The sequence below is a fragment of the Apium graveolens genome, unplaced genomic scaffold (genome assembly GCF_009905375.1).
Source record: "Apium graveolens cultivar Ventura unplaced genomic scaffold, ASM990537v1 ctg2460, whole genome shotgun sequence".
Classification (NCBI taxonomy): Eukaryota; Viridiplantae; Streptophyta; class Magnoliopsida; order Apiales; family Apiaceae; genus Apium; species Apium graveolens.
The window spans coordinates 1-16432 of NW_027417669.1; the positions used below are offsets into that span (position 1 = coordinate 1).

Consider the following 16432-nt stretch of genomic DNA (forward strand, 5'->3'; position numbering starts at 1 on the left):
TACATGACCTTGTGCTGGATAAGGTACAGCTAATATATGCGCGAAACTCATCTCCTAACACACTACTCATTGTGATCTTAAGACTTGGGATGATACATTAGTAGATTTATAGAAGAGAACTTCGACTAAGGCCACACCTCTCATCAATAATTATCGCGGTGGACCAATCCATGTGCACTACTGGTCTGAAAAGATTGATAGTGGCCATCTCAGTGGATGTCTTTTCTTCAAATCAGTTATACTAACTCTCTGGCAACCAGCCAACCACACAAATTGTACTGGAACTCTAGCAGCCATAAATTCAATTTACGTGTGTTTTAGTTCCCTCTGAGCTTGAATTTCCTTGCAAAAGCCATATCTGAATGTCATCTTCGCTTGGTGGTTGCGAAGATTAAAGACGTGAGTGTTTTTCGATTATAGGTATTGAAGAATCTACCCCAGCTTATAAGATCGAGCAGTCATAATCTGCAGGATTAGATGTGCAGTCACCACCTTTACATCAACTCATCAAGATTAGCTACAAGGTTTGCCAATATGCAACCTCTTTATCTTGCAACGAGTCTTTCTCTAACACTGGTCTTTCTCTAACACTTTGAGAAATATACGATTTTAGTAATAATTTATAATTACTCATTGTCATTCGATCGTAACGGTTTATTACAGTAAATGTTAACTATATGATCCTATTGGGGCCTTCCTCTAACACCTTAAGATTTTAGATGAGCTGGTTACTCAATACGGTATCAGAGCTTAACTATATAATCCCCAATGGCCTTCCTCTAACACCTTAAGATTTTAGATAAGCCGGTTACTCAACACTAAAACATCTCACTCCTTAGCCAGAGAAGCTAGTTCTTGGTCTGGTCATAAGGAATGGTTGTCTGTACCTTCCTTTCTTATCAATGTATTAGCTCTTGGTCATATATCAATCATTGTATAAACACTTAATGCAGAGCTAATTTATTCCGTACACGATTCAATATCATGCTGCAAAATGCTTGTTCCTAATTTTTAATTCTCGGTCACCCCCAACATTCTCAAAATTTATTGTGGACACTAAAGGCGATTAATGTCCCAAAGATAGGCGCCGGTGTTTCACTCTTCGACCCATAAATGGGCTTTCGAGTGAGGGAGAGTGTTAAATATATGATCATTAACACCTTAAGATTTTAGATTGAGCTGGTTACTGAACATAGTATACTAACGACATTAAGCTTCATAATCATCCATACACATTGTTCGGTACACATTAATATGCCGATAAAAACATGTCATATACTAACGACATTAAGCTTCATAAGATTTTGACTACTTTAATGTGGGAGACGATAATCATCCATACACATTGTTCGGTACACATTAATATGCCGATAAAAAAACATGTCATATATAATTCGGAAATTAATTTCTGAGAAAAAATTACGCACTTGGATTACTCGGTACACACATGTTAACATGACTACGAGACAAGACAAATGTAGTTGTAATTAAAATTTAATCAATGATATGATATTATTCGGGAGAGTATAGTCCGATGGAAAATGTTAAGGGTATCAAATTGGTTCCCAAAAAAGTTATAAAATGTCAAGTGTCAAATTTTTATTGGCTAAATGAAAATGGACCCCCTGCATTTACATCAAAAATACCATTTAAATCATTCCAAACTGCCACATCAATCATGCCACATCAACCATGACACATCATTTTGTAACAATTTTTTGTACAATTTTTTGTACCTCTAGCACTACTCTAGCTCGATTCAGCTTGATTTTCGAATAAAATCGGAACTGTAACCGCTGATTCGAATTCAACATCAATAATATGACAAATGTCCGTGTCATTAAAATTAATCAATAATACAATATTACCTCATCAACGTGTTCATGCGGTGGTTGATCTCTTATTCTTTCGAGAGAGGTTAAGAATAATTTTTTTTTTGAATCATAATCAAAATGGGCCTCCCATTTTTTGAACGCAAGGCATGATTTGGTGGGGGCAAGTTGATATATAAGACACCAGTTAAAAATGGGCCGGATCAATTGGCAAAGAAAGAGAGAATGGGCTGAATTGTTCTTTAAAGAAAAGAAAAAAACTAAAAAGTTTAAAAGTGTGGCCCACTTTCATTGATGTCACGCTCACATACGCGTGAGCAGCAGCATAAATATATTATTCCTTGGTAATAAAAAGTAAAAATAGACAAAATAAAACAGAGAAACAAAATTCATTAAAACCCCCCGCGTATAACGGAAAATTTTATAATTTTATGAAATATTCTAAATTTAATAATTCTCACTTTTCACTTTTTGGATTGGTAATGCCCCTTTTAATTTACGAGTGACATATGAATAAGAAGAATTAAAAGGGGTTTTTTAAGATCCAGTCAAAACCCGGGGTTTTTAAGATCCGGTGGGCCTTTTCTACATCTTTATATAAAATACAATACTATGTCATATCAAAATATTCGCTTTTGAAGCTCAATTTTCCAAAATATCTCTATGCATGATATTCTATCGAAAAGAATATTCACTCTTTTAAAAAAATAACAAAGCACACACATCTAGAGAACACATATCCACTTTTGTCTTATAGTGAATACTTACTGAAAACGTGTTTACTTATAAAATTAAAAGGTAGATGTGTATTTGTTAGTTTTAAAAAAAATGAATGCACATGTTAGATATGAGTATTGAGCGGTTAATTTAGGTATAGTCGGTTCAATCTCAAACATTCTTTCATTTTGTTACCTAAAAGTCAAACATATTTAATAGATTATTAATGTTGTTGAAAGTGTGAAAAAATAAAAATTAAACCGGAAATAAAGTCAATTATTTAAAAAGTGTCTACTTGATGAAAATGTAATGAAAATTCGTTAACAAGATAAGATATACACGGAGAAAAAAAACATATACCTGAGTATAGCGAATGAAGATGCGGGAATATGAATTTTGTATGATTGTATAAAAAATGATAATAGTCAAGAATGAAACGTTTCCTCAAAACACATGAATTAAAACTTGGGCTTTTATCACAAATATTCAAATTTTAAAAACTGTCATTTTTTGAAATAAATTACAAAAACATAATTTTTCAAAAAATATTTGCAAAAATACGGAGGTTGCATTTGCAACCATATCTGGTGGTCCCGCAGAGCTTTCGGAAAAGGGCAGCCGCTAGCAACCATATATGCAACCACAAATTCAAATTTGAAAAAATCTGTTGAAAATTACATTTAGTTGCAAAATAAGTTGCAAGTGGTTGCAAATGGCGAAAAATGAATTCCCCTGCGGGGCTAATACTAATACAAACTAAAACAACCCCGAAATAATCAATCCCACTCACCAACTCCCCATCATCCATTTCTCCACCTCCATCTGCTACGACGTCTCCGCAATCTTCATCAATTTCGGCGCATGTCGGAATTTCGATCGATCCGCCGTCCGATCCGAATCTAGGTAATCAGTTTATTCAGGTTTTGAATTTACTTGCTCAGGTCGTGCGTGTTGATAACGCGCCCCCTTCTCCCCCTCCTGAACGCATGGACGGTGATTATTTGAGGATTGAGCTTGACGATTGGGAAGAAGAAAAAGAAGTATAAAGAAGAAGACGATGATGATGAGAATGACGATGAGATAGTTGATTCGAATCACGAGCACGAACTGCGATTCGAAGATCACTCTATTGAATTTCGATTACACGGTGGTCCTGATTATGTCGGTAATCCGGGGAATTATGTTGATGCAGCTTGATACGAGGCTGTGTTGCATAATTTAGTTGAGGAAGGAGAGAGAGGCAGTGAGATGAGAGTGAGAGAGAGGATGGAGAAGTTAAAAAAATGAATGTGAAGATGAAGATGATATCTTTACAATTTAATTATTTGTATGTTTAAAAAGATAATAAATTTACAAGATTTTAAGTAGGGTAGTAGAGTTGCAAATAAATATCCAAGAATTAGTATATTTGTCAAATTCCCTTAAAACTTTAGCTTAATAAACACTTTTGCCACATTACATTATTTTTCAATTTCATTCCATCAAAATAAACACAACTTTTTAATCGTATAATATTTGATTAGCCTTGTATTAATGGAATGATATCACTATACATTAAAATATAAGAGTATCACTCATAAGACAAAACATATAATTGTATCATTTAAAAAAATAGTCATTTAAACATAGATTTATACCTTTAAGGATATATCTAATTTTATATATTAAATAATTTCACGAGATTAGGAAATGCATTTTGCAGTAGTTTTGAATAAATATTACTCCCATACACTTTCTTTTCGGGATGTATCATTCAATTTTATACATTTTAAAACTTATCAAAAATATTAAAAATTTTATAATATAAAATTTAAATACACCCACCTACATCGTGCTTTCTTACACTACACTAATTTTATAAATATTATCTCACCACTTTATCCATTTTTCTTTTCTTATACCCAACCAAACGTATACAATTTAACTGAACGGAGGGATTATATATTTTGATATATTTTGATAGAGTCCAGTCGGCCATGCAACTTCAACCCGACATTATAACGTGAATATAGAATTGATAGTAATAAATAATTTATCAAGCCAGGGCGTCAAACTATCGTTAAGGCCGTCAAGTAATTCAAGAGGCCCTACCAAATCTACCAGCACAACTCACAAGAACTGCAAAGAGTGTGTGCTGTGTCATGTGTGCATGACCTCTACTTTGAATTTGACTCCTTTTTTAAGTAGTATCATCAATGTTGTCAGCAAATCTTGTCACCAGTTTCCTCCTTTTACTCATTGGTTATTGCAACATTTTATAATTAACAGAATGTCAACTAATTGTGTGTGTTTGTGTGGTCCCTTTCAGATACTGCAGCTGACTCATTCTGACAGATTCCCCTTTCATCATCATTGCAAAGACAAGACATGCATTCAGATTCTGCTGACTCAATGACTGACCACTTGGAGTACAATGTTTTTTTACTTAGCTGCAGCATTTCTGTTTGTATCAAATTGTGATTGCAGAATGGGAGACAACCTGGTACCAGTCACAGAATAACTAACATGCCCTTTTCTCTGTGTCTCCTTGTGCTCTGCAAAAAAGTCTACTCTTGCCTTTTTACTCATGTTAAGATTGTGTTTTGTGAGGTCCACAAGAATCAATGTCGGGATGACGTGGACCTACTTTCCATACCCAACTTAGGTAATAAGTATAGTGTCATATGAGGATCAAGTATCTTCTTAGATTCCCCACCATAACTGCTAACTGTACTTTTCAATACATGATCCACATGACCAGGACAGGGGGTTGTTTACTATAATTGCTGGAAACACATGGAATATTTTCAAGGCCTAAAATTGTCCCTACATGTTGTCACTGCCTACATTGGAAACCAACTGTAGGGAGGAGTGCTGCAAATCCTGTATATACAACTTAACATATAATTTGATGTTTCTTTACCTGGAAACCTGTTTGATCTTCTACATGCCTGCTCCTGCTCCGGTATTAACCTGATAAGGGAAAGATAACTGTATCCGAAAGACCTTTATCAACCATATGTAACAAGTTAGAAGAGTTAGAGAGAGTGAGACGTTTGCGCTTGCTTTTGAAAAGATAATTAAGTTCCTACTACCATGTGTCATCATTGTCATGTACATATACAAAAGTTAAGTTGCATTTCCTGATAATCTATAACATTTGACCTTCAATAACACCATCTGGCTCAGTTTTGTAGCTAATTCAGTCCTGCCCTCATTTAAGATATATACCTCACATTTTGTGTGTGAGCATATAGAGTAGCATGAGTATGGCAAGAGAAAAGATTGTTCATGACTATAAGGAAAGACATTGTGCATCCTCTGGTACTGTCCTCGGCATTGGAACTGGTCTAACATATCTTTGAAGGAACATTCTTTTTGTACCAGAGGACGTTGATGTCTCAGCTGCTCCTGCTGCCCCCCTGGTGTGAAACTTGGCAAAATGATTGATCATGGAAAACTTTTCCAACTCTTGAGATTCCACCCTTACATCTGCTATTGACACACTTTTTTCCAACCTGCATCATCACATCAACTGGCATTAAAATTGTCCATCCAAATCATCAGAAAGAATGTACGGCGCAAATTTAATACAATATCGTTTTTTGTCAAGTTATTCAATGCCTTTTCTTTCTTTTCAAATTCAAAATGACACCTCTTTTGGACGAATTACAAGGCAAAACTAACTTTTTATAAATTTGAAACGCGTTCATGATTTAAAGAGTTCAGGTCATACTTTAAGAAGTTGGCTTCCAGCTTTGTTGACCTGGTAAGGAAGTCTTCTACAACTTTTGCAGATTCTTGCTCACCAATTTGCTTGGGAGTTCTGAGCTTCTCTTGTGACCTGCATAAATTACAGCACAAAACTACTGCTGAAACAAACTAAAAAAGATAATAAGCCAACAAAGATGTAGTCGTGCAATAATGGCATAATCCTTTTACCACTGTTTCTTACAAATTATAATTCATTACGTAGCAGAGTCGAGACTAAAAGTAACGCTTACTTGTCAGACATGTCACAGAACAATTGAGGACTATTTTTCAAGCAGCATGAATGGCCTAATGCTAGTCTAGCAGCAAAGTATGCCACAATCTCACAGTTTAAAGTGGCATTTCCACCAAAAATGACAGCTGGTGGAGGTCGAAATAACTGTTGCATAAGCTGGGGTAGTAGACGCAAGTCTTTTTTTTGGTCGTAGGAATGTTGAATCTTCAATAGTTGCAACCTCGTCTTCAACCTGGAAATAGAAACAAAGTATTTAGTCCAAATCTTATCTTGTATGTTCCGGTTTTTATACAACATGAAATCTTAAGGCAACATGCTCTGTGATCATCCTCTCAGAAACTCAAGAAGGCACCTTTTCAATAAGCCGATTGGTGGCTTCTGCCCATTCCAGATCTGACAAGCTGTGTAAATAGATAATAAGGTTAGGAAGTTATAATAAACTGTGCTACAAATGAAAATGAAACAATTTTCCAAATTTAATGTACACAAAAATCATGCAGAAATTCAGTTCAAAGCAAGGATTATGGAGAACACCTGGCATTATAAAGCTTTTGAGAACATTGAGATATTTCTTTATGCCATGGTAGAAGCTCAAATGCCTTCCGCTTTTTTGGTCTTATATTTCTGGATTTTGAGGGAGGGCATCTGGAGGCAACACATATGAAGGTGTTAAGCTTTGAACAGCTACCAAGTTGTTATCTGTTGTAGCAGGCCACACACTGCTTTCATGACCAGCACCAGGAACACCCATGCGCAGTTTTTCGAGCATGTTCCCAGTACTGAACTGATGTGCAGCCCTTGGATCGAACATCGGCAACATCTGCCCATTTCTTAATGTGCCGTAATGCTTAAACCAGGAGGGTGCCATCTGCAAGCTAATCTGAGGCTGCTCAGCTGCATCACTTGCATTAGGGGAGCTATACTGACCAAATGCGACGGTCTCCTGATTAGCATCTCGTATAAGAGGCTGAGAAAAAGTTTTCGCTAACTGGATTTCTCTTATTTCAGACGACTGGTTGTGTAATTTGCGTTCCTCGTTTGGATGAAAACTACTCTGCGACAAGGATATCAGTTCATTATTAGCTGCATCTCGAATCCCTGAAGAATTTCCATATAATTGTTGCCCAGTATTAGCATTTGACTGCTGACACTATGATCAGAGTCGCACCCACTTTTGTTTGCCAAATGTACTTGCTGCTGCATGATGGAGTAATTTTGAGAGGAAATATGAGATGGTTCTAACGAACGACCAAGACTTCAAGATCAGAAAGGTTTTGTGATTGATTGACAAATGCCTGCCTATTTGAATTAGGCATTGAAGAACCAGGGTCCACATAATTTGTTTCTGAGTAACCCTTTGATACTTGCCCATACGTTGATTTGCCTTTCTGTGGAACGGTACCAAGTGTCCCGGAAGAATCTAGTTGACTGTATGCTTCTTTTGGAGCTTGCTCTCCCTGAAATCCTAAATCTTCCGAGCTCATAGAGCTTTTGCTAGTTTCATTTTGTCCTTTATAGTTACTCTCATTATGTAGTACATGTGGAGCTACTGAAGCAGCTACAAAGTCATTATTGTTCAACTCTGGTGATGGTGGCCCCTTACGAGGATCTACATTAGATAGATTTTGTTGAACTGGTGCATTTTTCCATAAACATAGGGGAACCAGCATATTGAGACGTTCCTGGTTTCACAAAAGGCTGAGTGACTGAATTGTCCTCCAACAGTGAGAGTTTGTCGGCTATAAGAACTGGAGTGCGTATCCTGATTGATGCGCACGCCAGGCATTGGTTGATGTTGATGTTGATGTTGAATTTGAAGCTGATTTCTTACAAAAGAAGGACCTAATGAAACTGTATCACTGTTAGGGCCTGCATGATAGAATTATCAAATCAGTGTGCTGTAAATGTTTTATGGAAAAAACTTTATGGGATGAATATGGCACAAAGCTGCGACACTTATTCTCTAATTCTACATGAAGTGCCTACTTTTTTAAAACTAACCATTTTCAGAGAGCTATGAGATGCTGGAGTCTGTTGAGATGGAGGGGACAACCTTAAGCCAAAGGTTTGTGAAGAAGGCATAGGTTTATTGTATGACTGAGTAGCAAATGCATCAGTACTTCCTGCTTGCGGCACCTCGGAGAATGGACTTGAATCTCTTGATCCACCATGCATGGCAGGTTGATAATCCTTGGACTTGTCCACCTTGTAAAGAAGCTCAAGCATATGTTGACTGCTACAGAAAAAAGATGGTCATATTTTGCCAGCAATGATATAAGATCAAAGGTAGAGGGAGAGATAACAATACACAAATTTTATGATAATTTTAACAGCGCAATATATGAAAAAGATAGAGAACAGGTAACCAGTAACCTCCTGTAATCACTATTGAAAAAAAAAGCTAAGGAATTAGCAAAGACATATATACTATGCAGATAGATTCGGTTTCTTGTAATAATTAATAGATGTCGAGGTGGTGTTTTTAGCCCAGAAGTACCTTGTCTGTGCAGTCATATTGGGCTCATGAGTAACAGATGTGTCAAAGAAAGCGGCCGTATTTTCAGGATTTCGAGGAGAAACATGCTCTGCTGAGTTTCTTTGATTACTCAGCAAGTGTCTCTGTAAAAGAAGATAATTGACATTAATTATTTGAAAAATTAAAGAACCTGCAACTAGATGGTCAGCAGAACTGTAACAAGCTTTGGTGTTTACCTTTGCCAAGTCCGAGTCACTACTAAAAACATTACTATACTTGAACTGCTCAGCATACCCTAATTCATTACCACGTGATCCTTGAGGAATCTGTTGGTACATGACCTGTAAAAGCAAATTAATTTTACAGTCAACATATTACAAATGTACACCTTGGTCTCTACTTGCATGGTGAGAAGACAACGTTGCAGAACTAAATTCAATATCCAACCTGATCAGATGGTCTTTGACTGCTATCTGCAAAATGGCTAGCATCACTTCTATGTTGCCACACATTCTGTTTCAATTCATGTCCAGAGATGGTATGCTGTGATGCATTAGAGTGATAGCTATCATTGGAATTCTCTCTTTCAAAACATTGCTGCTTCTCATATGTTCTACTTGCCCCATTGTAAGCATTGTCACATATTTGAGGACTACTACTTCGATGATACTGATTATTCCTTACATACTCCCTTCTTGCATCTTCTACAGAACCATCAGTATCATTTCCGTAGGGAAGCTTATTACTCTCTGAGAAAAGACGGTTAGTATTAACATTGCCGGATCTTGCCTGTTCTAATCCACTCATATCACCTGCAAAAACATAGAAGTACTCTCGTCACACTTAAGTTTCATATTAGCATTTCCACCCAGTGACAAGAAAGTTTTGACCATACCTGTTTGCATTCCTTTGGTGTACATGGGTATGCTTTCCTGATATGCGTTGCTTTTTGGGTGTTCATAATTGGGGGTCAGACCAAGCATTTTGCAAAGATGGGTGTCTCCCACTCTGTTGATTTACCTCATTTGTTTGCTTCTGTAAAGAATTGCAGTCCAACCATTGCTTGTTAACTTTAGGGGAATTCTGCTCACTGGATTCTCTAGAGGTTTCCAAGTGCAATTCATCCTTCTGCTTCGAAGAAAATTGGATGCCTGGTTGCTGAAAACCTGGGAAGCTAGAGGCCATACTCAGATTATTAAAGTTGGGTTGTGATTTTGAGTTTAACGCGGGAATCAGTCTGCAAGCCATTTTCAACCCAATCAGGATGTTGTTTACCACTCTCGCTGAACTTAGAAGAGTGGTTATTAGTTGAAAGTTTGAATTTTGAAAGCTCAAGCCACTCCATTCTTCTTGTATCCCAGCATCGCTACTTGAAGTTTCCGCAACAGCAGATTGCATAAGTGCACTCCAGCTTCCACTTTGAAGAGAAGGAAAAGCACTCGTGCGGTCGGTGTTTTCTGATGTGTTTTTGAGGAATTCCGAGCTAATGTTACACGAGCTTCCAAAAGAAGCATCCCAATTGTTATCATCTGTATTAAATAGAATTTTCTGTTCTAGTGGATCCAGAGAACATAAATCTTGAGAAGGGCCCATGTTTGTTGCCTTCCCTGGAAATTGTCCTGGCCAGCCAGCTTGTTCTTGCCTCCCGCCAACTTCCATTGGTGATGAAGATCTTCGAAGTGTATTCATTTGCTGGAAGTTCCCGTGTAGAGCTTGAGCAGGAACTTGCCCAAACAGATTTTTCTCCTGAAAATCTCCTACGGATACCAGAGCTCGTTCCTGCATGCCAATCTGATTGGAAGAAGCATCACAATTGTAAGTACCCAACGAGTTACTGTAGGTAGAAGATTGTGTTATGGGTTCATCTTGTTGGTTATTATTGCCTTTCCCGAATGTATTTTCTGAACCTTGAGATGCCCCTAGGAGCTGAGAGTACCGACCCAGATTATTTCCTACCCCTGGAACAGGTGTCCCATATAAAGATACATCAAGTTGTGGAGGCACAAGACTCGTTGAACTTAATGCCTGACCCTGGTTTTGAGGAAAGCCAGTTCCATTTGAGAATCCTTGAACTATTGGTGGTGCACCAGGATGCATTAAGTTAATGTTTCCCATCATAAACCTCTGTGACGCATCACCAATAGGCGTGCCATTAATCAGAGGAGGAAATTGTTCGGCGGAAATTTGTTTATTTAATGCGTATTGCTGGTTTATGTAATTGTGTTGCCTAGCATCACCCAACTCCTGAATTTGTTGCTGCCTCTGCAGTTCTTGAAGCTTCTTGATCATGATTTGTCGCTGCAACATCTGAATGTCATTTAACCGAGACTGGTGCCTCGGTTGGGGTTGGGGCATACCAAGTTGATGGTCTATTCGGATTATGATCCTACGTATACCTTCTTCTCAAACCTCCAACAGCTTTTACAAGAATTTTACAATTGTTATCACAAGCCTCAACCCAGTGTCCCGACTGTTACTCAGAATGGAAAGTGAATTTAAATACTATATCATTTCGGCTGGAGAATCAATTTGCTCCTACAAACCCCAATTGCCTTTTTCTTCTACCAAATCATATTTACCCATCAATAAAGCCTTTAATTCTGTTCCTTTAACAAGAGATGCATGCACAAAGAGCAAGAAAAGATATGTGCGACACTTCCAAAGCTGCAAACAAAACATTAAAACAAGATGCATCGTTATGAGCCAGAAATGGAGCTTTCAGATGCTGGAACGAATTCAGTCGATTACATAGAAACCCTTCTCACTATATCAATTTTATAGAAGTGTCTTGGGCCATTAAGACTAACAAATGATTTCAAAGTTCTAGTAACTTTGATGCAGTTGTTTCTGCATCTACAAAATTGACCTATGAGTGCCACATTGCATAAAGTTATAGTAATAGCTACAGTAAATTCAAAAAATTCATTTGAAACTAACAGCTTTGTTCACCAATTCCAAAAAGATCTATTATATGGTATATGCTCAAAATATTATGAACGTGTGTTCTCTTTTACTATGAATTCAGTTGCTGGCAATATTACAAAACACGAGACACACCGGCAAAACTAGCAAAATTCAACATAAAGATAAATGATAGACAAGACCTTCAATGCCAGAAATAACTTAATAAATGACATTCAACTTAAACAATCCCACTCTAACTTATCTAACTTCCTAAATCTAACTCAACAGAACAAGACAGAAAACATATTAAAATCTTTTTAATCTCTTCTTCGACTCTTCAATTAGTAACAAATCTATTCAAAATACTCCACAACTCCCATACTCGAAACAATTACATGCCTCAAAATCATCAACTTAAAAACTACATAAAATTAACAGATCAAAACAAAAATACTCAAACTAACCAAAATCGAACAATTCTCGCTATACACACCCTCCTTCCTAGTAATGTGAGCTCCAATTCTCCAAATCAACCACAAAACCCTCAAAATCAAAAATTACAAAACAAACCAAAACAACAAATTGGGGCAAATCCAAAAGCCCCCCACTAAAAAACCCTAAAAATCACATAACCAACATCAAACAAAACCAAAATTACTCAAAACCCACAAAAACAAACCAACAATCAACACAAAAATGACTTAAATCAGCTAATTTTAGCTAACCAAGATGCAAAAAGATGCAAACTTTATGAGCTACAAGCCAAAAAGATGATCTGGGTATGATTAATTAGTGTTGTTTAGAGTAAAAGAAGTCACCTTTAAGCTCTTTTTGCTCTTTAATGGCGATCAATTGTTTCAGCTACCACTTGAAGATGCTTCTTTTTTATCTCTTCTACAATAATATATAGACACAATTTTGTTGTATGTATTTATGAAAACTCAGCTTTCTATTTCTGGGTGTTAATGAGAATGAAGAAAGATTAAATTTTTCAGACACCCCCGAAGATAAAGCGATCGAAACAGTGTAATTTCATACATTTTCAAGAAACTTAAGCAAGATTTTCGGGTCGGGTCGGAGCCACCGGGTATGACCCGAACCTGGGGTTCGGGTTTTGGTTCGGGTTGGTGAAGGTGAGATAGGTGAGAGAAATGTCGGCGTATTTTGGGTGTGGTTCACTTGTTGATTTTGGACCGTTGATGTTGATATTTTGTGGAATGGACGGTTGTGATGGCGAGTAGAGAGTTTGTGTATTCGCGGGGGAGTTGTTTCGGTGCAAATGGAGTTAAAGTGTAGGTGGGGGTTTTGGTCACGCGCTTTGAGGAGCGTGGGGTTCAGACAGTGCTTTTTTGAGAATTTGTGACAACCTTTTTGTGCATGGAATTTTGTATTTTTTTTTTATTTTTGGTGAGGCTTTTCATGTTGGGGAGATGATAACGGAGATTTAACGGCGTGGGTTTATTTCAATATTTGGGAATTAGGGTTGGTATGATTGCATGTTAGACATCACAATTTGGGAAATTTGATGTACATTATTTTTATTTGGTGAAATTGTGAATGGGTTTAGTTATTACAATCATAAAAACAATGATTTGTCATTATTTATAGTTGAATAGATAATATTATATTGAAATGATTCGAAAAATTATTATCCAAGAACAATGAAGTTATTGGATATGTCAACGAAGGAGTTAGAAAAAATTTCGGATAACAGAAGATAGATTATTTAAATATAACGGATAGTAGTTGGAGTGTTAACAGTTGGAGTTTATAGTGCTTTTATTAATAACGGTGACTTAATAGTGAAGTTTATAGTGCTTTTATTGATAACGGTGACTCAATCACGTTTACATTTGAATTTTATTGACATGGACTATTAATATTTAATGTTGAATTTTATGTTAATCGGTCGCTGATCGACGTTCTTTCATATAAAATTCGTTGTACAAAGAATTTTGTGTTCGTCAGTAGCTGATCAACGTTCTTTCATATAAAATTCGTTATACAAGTCACCGCCTCTCATTAATGTGTTGTATATACTCTTAAAGAAAAATCTATAATACAACTTTTATGACAATTTAATTTATTAAGTTTTAGGATTGATTATTGCGGTATAAAACCCCAACCTCAGAAATCTTAGAATTTCTTTAATAAAGAAAACGAATACTAGGAAAATATAGACAACAAAAAATAAAAAAATTTTAAATTATCAACCACATCATAAAGCGGAAAAAATATTAGAAATACAAATTTAGTTCTCAAATTATCTTTTCATAGTTGTCGTACAAATCCTCAACTACATATAAATTGTGAAGTAGACAAGCCTTAGACCAATTATAACATCCAATACCACAACCGAATGCGTACCGGATCTAACAACTCATGATATATCAAATCCTCAACTACATATAAATTGTGAAGTAGACAAGCCTTAGACCAATTATAACATCCAATACCGCAACTGAATGCGTACCGGATCTAACAACTCATGATATATCAGTCCAAAAAAGCTAGTAATTTGATATATATTAGTTGTTAATTTATATATATATATATAGAGGGTTAGTATCTATGGAGTCCTTTATTTTATTGTAGTTCTTAAAATTCATATATAAAGATTCCAAAAATTGTTATTCTTATCGATATGAGATGTTACACCAATTTAACAAATGATTTTGTCTAAAATATAGTTGTAAGAATTGTTTATTACCGAGAGTATATCTTTAGTTGTAAGAATTGTATATTACAATATATGTATAACTAGATTTTAGGTAATTCTCAAAACTATCAATGTACGAATTTGGACAATTCTTGTCACGCAAAATGGAACAATTGTGGCATCTTGTTCCTGTAAGAGAACACAAACAACCATGAAAGTATGTTGCATAAATGATCCCATATTCTTTCTTTCTTCTGTGTGCACACCATTTAACTGATGAATAACTGATCTTGGGATGTACATCAGTACATGTACTGTTCTGAAACAACCTATATCATTATCTTCTGTACTTCTTAAGTATTAAGATAGGGCACAATCACGAGCCAGGCACTACCATGATTACGGATCTTCGGAAATCGGGATTTATCAGTTGGGTACCAAATTTTGATTTGTTGGAGACTTTTAAAAAATCAAATAATATATTGATATTTTATCGGAAATTTATTGAATCGGTCAATATATATTTTTAACTAATTTATTAGTGATTTCAGGATCGGAACTTATTGGTGGGGTACCGAATTTTAATTTATCGACGATTTTTGAAAATCGAATAATTTATCGATATTTTATCGAACCGATCAATATATTTTTGACCGATTTATTAATAATTTTTGAAAATGGACCAATTTCTATAATAATTATATAATAATAGAACTTCCAAACTAATCTACTTAAATTTTCCAATTATTTTTGTGTTAGCATCATCTACAAATCGTGTTAATAATTTATTCTTAAATCATTTACAAATCATTTAAATTTAAAACCTCCATAAATATATAAAAGATTAAATCTACTTGTATTTTTAAATTTGTTAAATATACATATAATAATAATCCTATAATATAAAATATAACTCATTTGAAATATCTTACAACTAACTCGAAAGTAACTAATAATTTTAAAAAATATATATATTTCTGACTTATAAATAACTTATAAGTTAAACTTATTAAACACCAGAAAACGCAACTACTGACTATTAAACAGACACGTTATACACTCAGTGATTAAAATTTCTGTGCGCAGTGACTAAATTATATGTGTGTCGTATCTCAAAAGTCTAAACAACTCACATGTCTAATAAAACGAACTTTTATGCTTAACGTCATGGCTTTATTTAGTAAAATCTCCGAGGTTGTTGGAAGTCTATTATTCTGTTTATTATATATAAAACTAAGCCACGTTTATTCAATCATATGTTTAGACAGAGACAACACACAGTGTGTGCGTAGTGCGTGTGTGTGTAAATATAAAGTGTTGGTAGGAAAGAAGAAGGATAAAATGTGACACTTTTGACTTGCACTTGTGATGAAAGCAATTTTGTAAGAGAGCCTTTGAGCAGTTGCTTTAGGAAGTTTCCTTGTTTAAAAAGTCGCCTTCTTTTGTTGATAATAAAGCGTAATATCAAACCAATGAAGGCTGATTTATCGTGGATCTTTGTTCGTTACGTGTGCTTTCGTATTTCATTTCATATTTCGTGTAGTGACCGACTAGTTTAAATCCGACCTGTTAAGGATTCGTTTCGTATACCTTCTTTTGTGTAGTGTTTCGTGTAATTTTAAATTAAAAATAGAAATTTTAACGTTCATGTTTACAGGGATGACCCTCACTATAGGCGAGCAAAATTTGGGACTAGGGCCCACGACACTCAAGATCCCCAAAAAATTTAACTTTTTAAAATAAATATATATGAATTTTCATGATATATGTATATTGGGCCTATAAACTGATTTCGACTAGGGTTCCTCAAATCTAAAGGTCGGCCCTGCATGTTTACGATAATAATAATGAGGAAAACT

At 35.5% G+C, this 16432-nt stretch overlaps 2 protein-coding genes across 2 annotated transcripts; both read right to left on the reverse strand.

Moving 5' to 3' along the window:
• Nucleotides 1-5590: 5590 nt before the first annotated feature.
• LOC141700508 (uncharacterized) lies at nucleotides 5591-6689 on the reverse strand. The gene is made up of 3 exons (XM_074504254.1): nucleotides 6533-6689; nucleotides 6265-6372; nucleotides 5591-6046 (listed from the first exon to the last, which is right to left on the reverse strand). Exons 1-3 carry the CDS (start codon nucleotides 6685-6687, stop codon nucleotides 5824-5826), a joined length of 486 nt encoding a protein of 161 aa, XP_074360355.1. The 5' UTR covers nucleotides 6688-6689; the 3' UTR covers nucleotides 5591-5823.
• A 2-nt stretch (nucleotides 6690-6691) lies between these two features.
• On the reverse strand, nucleotides 6692-10253 carry LOC141700505 (uncharacterized). The gene is made up of 9 exons (XM_074504251.1): nucleotides 9906-10253; nucleotides 9458-9822; nucleotides 9247-9351; nucleotides 9032-9153; nucleotides 8536-8770; nucleotides 7785-8216; nucleotides 7069-7684; nucleotides 6887-6935; nucleotides 6692-6766 (listed from the first exon to the last, which is right to left on the reverse strand). Exons 1-7 carry the CDS (start codon nucleotides 9991-9993, stop codon nucleotides 7151-7153), a joined length of 1881 nt encoding a protein of 626 aa, XP_074360352.1. The 5' UTR covers nucleotides 9994-10253; the 3' UTR covers nucleotides 6692-6766; nucleotides 6887-6935; nucleotides 7069-7150.
• Between the last annotated feature and the right edge of the window lie 6179 nt (nucleotides 10254-16432).

Coding starts and splice junctions, on each gene's coding strand:
- LOC141700508 (XM_074504254.1), bottom strand. CDS start 6,687: ATGCAACAGTTATTTCGACCTCCACCAGCTGTCATTTTTGGTGGAAAT. Junction 6,373..6,532: donor TTCTGTGACATGTCTGACAA/GTAAGCGTTACT, acceptor TAATTTATGCAG/GTCACAAGAGAAGCTCAGAA. Junction 6,047..6,264: donor CTGGAAGCCAACTTCTTAAA/GTATGACCTGAA, acceptor GTGATGATGCAG/GTTGGAAAAAAGTGTGTCAA.
- LOC141700505 (XM_074504251.1), bottom strand. CDS start 9,993: ATGCTTGGTCTGACCCCCAATTATGAACACCCAAAAAGCAACGCATAT. Junction 8,771..9,031: donor AATATGACTGCACAGACAAG/GTACTTCTGGGC, acceptor TTTTTTCTGTAG/CAGTCAACATATGCTTGAGC. Junction 7,685..7,784: donor TTTCTGATCTTGAAGTCTTG/GTCGTTCGTTAG, acceptor CTCTGATCATAG/TGTCAGCAGTCAAATGCTAA.